The sequence below is a fragment of the Abramis brama genome (genome assembly GCF_963993115.1).
Source record: "Abramis brama genome assembly, chromosome: 14".
Taxonomy (NCBI): Eukaryota; Metazoa; Chordata; class Actinopteri; order Cypriniformes; family Leuciscidae; genus Abramis; species Abramis brama.
In genome coordinates, this window is record NC_139976.1 from 26,879,651 (window position 1) to 26,884,749 (window position 5,099).

The following is a 5,099-nucleotide window of genomic DNA, read 5'->3' on the forward strand; positions in this document are numbered from 1 at the left end:
CAGGGCGACTGCACTGTATTAAGGAGAGGATGACCGGGGCCATGTATTGCAAGATTTTGGGGAACAACCTCCTTCCCTCAGTTAGAGCATTGAAGATGGGTCGAGGCTGGGTCTTCCAACATGACAATGACCCGAAGCACACAGCCAGGATAACCAAGGAGTGGCTCTGTAAGAAGCATATCAAGGTTCTGGCGTGGCCTAGCCAGTCTCCAGACCTAAACCCAATAGAGAATCTTTGGAGGGAGCTCAAATTCCGTGTTTCTCAGCGACAGCCCAGAAACCTGACTGATCTAGAGAAGATCTGTGTGGAGGAGTGGGCCAAAATCCCTCCTGCAGTGTGTGCAAACCTGGTGAAAAACTACAGGAAACGTTTGACCTCTGTAATTGCAAACAAAGGCTACTGTACCAAATTTTAACATTGATTTTCTCAGGTGTTCAAATACTTATTTGCAGCTGTATCATACAAATAAATAGTTAAAAAATCATACATTGTGATTTCTGGATTTTTTTTTTAGATTATGTCTCTCACAGTGGACATGCACCTACGATGACAATTTCAGACCCCTCCATGATTTCTAAGTAGGAGAACTTGCAAAATAGCAGGGTGTTCAAATACTTATTTTCCTCACTGTATCTGTCAAAAATTGTAAAACAACCTGTGCAAGCAATATCGAAAACAGTTTCAAAATGTCAAAGCACAGTTACATCTAACTTCAAAAACATATAATGCATAAAAAGTAAATGTAAATTAACACTTAAAAAACAAATAATATTTTATCTGTCATTCATAATTTTCTCTAGTAATGTAAAATTTCAACTGATTTCTCATTGGTTCTACTGTAGGTGCATGAACCTGACAAGAACAGACACAAGGTATAAGAAAGATTTATGTGCTTTTATTTGTGTTACTTTTAAGTTACAGGTGGTTTTGAGGACAAAGAGATAAATCGAGAAAATAAAGAAAAATGCAAAAAAGAAGACTGACTTTGGAATGGAGAAGTGAACAAGGGAGAAAAAAATCTTTAAAAATAAAGATGTTTTCTTTTGTTTCTTTTCCTCGTCCTCACTCTGTCTTCCTCTGTTTTCTATTAGTGTTCAATGTCTTTCCTCCCTACTTTTTCTGTCTCTCCAAGAAAACAAACGGGAAACATTGAGAGAGATTATGGTGCTCTATTACAGAGATGCACCATCTCTTTAAATATCTCCTCTTTCTATACATTTATGAAGGGAAACACTACATGGCAGACAGAACAGAGAGATTGTGATTTCATGATTTTAGATTATTTTATTGAAAATAATCACATAAGCTACATGTAACTCACATTCAGAGAGCCCAAATGCCAAAAGACCTCCAGTTTAGACAAGTGTTTCTGTGAGAGGACAGATGGACCATGGGGAGACTGAATATGTAACAAGATGGTGTGGTAATGAGGAGGTAGAGAGATGGTTGATGGATTAAGTTATTCTTCCTCTTTCTCCTCTCCGTGTGTTATGACATAGCAGATGTTCTTGTAGTCTACGTTTCCAGCCACATCTGGAGGGAAGGCAGCCCAAAGGTTTGTCATCTAGAGGAAGATAACAACCAAAAGATCTTAAATAATTTGTCAAGTAAAACAAAGGCAACATGTTAACATTTTAAAAAATGTTATAATGCATTGCTAGGCAATGACTACGTTGTTCTGGGTGCTTTCTTACTGGCCCAACTGAAAAAGCAAACCTCTATGTCTCTAAATATGGCTCAGGGTTCTACCTTCAATGTATAGTGCTTTTCACAAAACACATTGTTTCAATGTTTCACATTTAGCAAATAAGACCTGGCGATAGTATAAATGTATGGCCAAGGGATTTTTTTTTACTTGTTTAATCCCACAATTCTCCTCAACAAGCCATACAGTTTGAATTCCTGCCATAGCACAAACAGTAATTATGGTTCTTGCTTTAGCAAAGACCATTAATTAAAATCCAACTACAACTAACCTCCTCGGCGGTAAATCTGTCACACTGGGTGGTCAGGAGTTCCTCAAGGCTATAGAATAAAACAAAATGTTATATTCTTGAAAATAAATCTTCACCATAGTTGTAAGGGCTTCATGAAAGTTCAGCATTCTCTTGTGTGAACAACAATGAATCAGGACACTTACAATTCCTTCTTGATGGCGCCTGTAGCCTCAGGGTCCAGAACTTTGAAAGCACTCACGATAACATCCTCAGGGTCAGCACCTTAATGAAGAGTTGAATAAATGTTGCGAATACTTGATGTGAATACTTGTTGAGATGTCAATTCTATGCATTCTATAAATACAAAACTATATTTTGTACATTTTCATAACCATTAATTGTAAGTCAGTAGAGCATGGTGCTAGCAACGGCAGGTCATGGGTTTGATTACTTGGAAATACATGTACTGATAATATGTTTACCTTTAAAGCACTGTAAGTCACTTTGAATTAAAGTGTCTGCCAAATGCATGTAAATGTATCTGTCAGGTAAAAGTTATGTACTGAAGTGAAAGTTACAAATAGTCATACTTAATCCCTAACCAAAAGTATGAACAATAAAAATGATTTGTGATTACAAGAATAAACTAAGTCAGAGAGAAGATTTAAACAACTCACCCTTTAGCTTCTCACCAAACATGGTGAGGAAGACAGTGAAGTTGATGGGGCCGCTGGCTTCTTTGACCATGGCTTCCAGCTCCTCATTTTTCACATTTAGCTGACCCATGGAGGCCAGCACATCTCTCAGATCGTCCTTGCTGATAATACCATCCCTGTTCTGGTCGATGATTGTGAAGGCCTGTTTGTTTTACAGAGGGTAAAACAGTTTATGCCGGTTCATTTTGCATTTTATTCAAGCAGAAAACATCAATCATGTTTATGGGGTGGGGACTGGGTCTATGTAACATACCACTGAGGATTATTGGTATCTACAAACAACAATCTTCAAAGTGTTAGTAGGCTTTAAATTACACTTTGCAAAGGGTATGAATTTTAATTGAAGTTACTACTAATTGCATCATATGTCCCCAAAGATACACAATATGTTTTCACAGAAGAAAGGATTGATTTTGTAGTTGTGAAATACATTTCCCTTTCTGGCATCAGGTCTTGATGTCATTCTACTGAACATAGTTGAAACTGGAGATGACATCTGAGATCAAGAAGTATCTTGGCAGCTGCTGCCCACTTGTCTAAGTTGTTAAAAGGTCACAGAATGTACAACAAGACTTTGGGGATATTTAAGGAGGGGGATTGGTTACGCTTGCCAGCCCCAACTAATCTCCCTACCACCTCTCCTTACTACTTACAACAGCTATTGTTTTTTTGCTAATTGGTTATTGAACTAATAAACTAATGCTACAGTTGGTGACTTCTTTCTTCTAATGGTTTCAAAATCTACTTCTTGCTGAGTTACTAGTTAACATAGAAATCTGCAATTTAAGATTTTCAAACACATGAGCATGGGTGAATGTCTAACATGCCCTCAACCTTAATCACTGACATGATCTGATTGATTAATTTGATTGATGTTAAAACTACTTTTTTCTGTGTTGTACTGACAAATGTATAACTTTGAATGTACAATATTTTAGGAAAAACGTTTATGATAAAGGAATTTATGTATTGAACTAATTTCAGGTTTAGCAGAGATTTAAGAAAAAAAAGTCAAATTACTGAAGAATGAGCACTGTACCTCCTTGTATTCCTGGATCTGGCTCTGCTCAAACATGGAGAATACATTAGAGCTGCCGCCCTCTGCCTGCTGCCTCCTCTTGGCCTTCTTGGGTGCCTAAAGAGAAACACATAAGTATGGAGTGAAAAACACACATGAATGTTTTGCTGCTCCATTTCCACAGTTACGATTTCTGTCATCATATACATATTCTGCTAATCACCCAATGAAAATAATTATTTTTCATGTTGCAAATTCAAATTTATATTTCCAGTGATAATAGGGCTCTATATTTTAGAAGGTGTCAAGGCAGGATGTTTTGTAAAGTTGTTAAGTGCACTGGCAACTCAATTATTGTATATATATTTTAAAAATATAAATATATATATATATATATATATATATATATATATATATATATATATATATATATATATATATATATAAATATATATATATATTGTCTAAAGTCTTCTAAAACACTCACCATCTCTCAATTTTTTTTGCCGTTGGTCAAAAGAGGAGAAGTATACACCACACTGATGTGACTGACACGTTCGTAGTTCCTCTTGGGGTCTTATATACTGGCCTGGGTGTGCTAACTTTAGCCTGAACATCAGGTTTAGGAAAGTGAGTGCTGGTGAAAGTACAAGACAGGAGGTGTATGAAGTGCTTTGGTGTCACTTTTCATTCCTGATCCAAAATAGGATTTGCACGCCTTGGAATGAGGTGAATTCAGTCCAGTAATTTTGGCTATAGTTTGGTTTACCTTGTGGGCAAATATGGCAAGGGCAAGGAGATTGTTGCTGCCTTGACTGAAGGGCTCAGTTTCTTCTCATCTGTCTCTGTTGAGAATTAATTTGTAGGTTAATGTAAGCCTTGGTATATCTTTTCTGGAAGTAAAAATTTTAAAACAACCCATGGTATCATTTTCTTATATGACATACCATTGCCAGTCAATGGTCAAATTCTTTTTTTTTTTTACAATAAGAATGGTCAATATTAGTTTTATGAATCAATTATGGCTGTAAATTAGACCACTTAACATCAACTGAAAAATATTTGAATATTTGTAAGACCTTATTTGGTTGCATGTCCATGTATAACTTTAGTATTTAACAATATTCTCCAATGAACTAATATCCACTTATGCATTATGTTCACTTTCTTGTGTCAAGTAAGAAGGCATCATTCTTACCATATAAAAATAATGACAAAACTGTTTATATTCTTCTGAACTGATTCATTCTTTAAAGTAAACATATTAGCAAATTATGATAGTTTAACGTTTATATGTTTTTGTTTTTTCAATCTTCTATTCATTTGTAAGTCACTAAATGTAAATAATGTAAATATGATTTTAAGATTATAAAACAGTAAATGATCTAAAGATTTACTTCTTACAGTAGCTAACTAACAACATATTG

The 5,099-nt window shown here is 35.5% G+C and overlaps 1 protein-coding gene across 1 annotated transcript; it reads right to left on the minus strand.

Moving 5' to 3' along the window:
• Positions 1-876: 876 nt before the first annotated feature.
• Positions 877-4,235, minus strand: mylpfb (myosin light chain, phosphorylatable, fast skeletal muscle b). The gene is made up of 6 exons (XM_084135857.1): positions 4,160-4,235; positions 3,694-3,789; positions 2,616-2,796; positions 2,142-2,220; positions 1,978-2,026; positions 877-1,565 (listed from the first exon to the last, which is right to left on the minus strand). The coding sequence occupies exons 1-6, from the start codon at positions 4,160-4,162 to the stop codon at positions 1,461-1,463; spliced, it is 513 nt and encodes a 170-aa protein (XP_083991983.1). The 5' UTR covers positions 4,163-4,235; the 3' UTR covers positions 877-1,460.
• Positions 4,236-5,099: the final 864 nt, after the last annotated feature.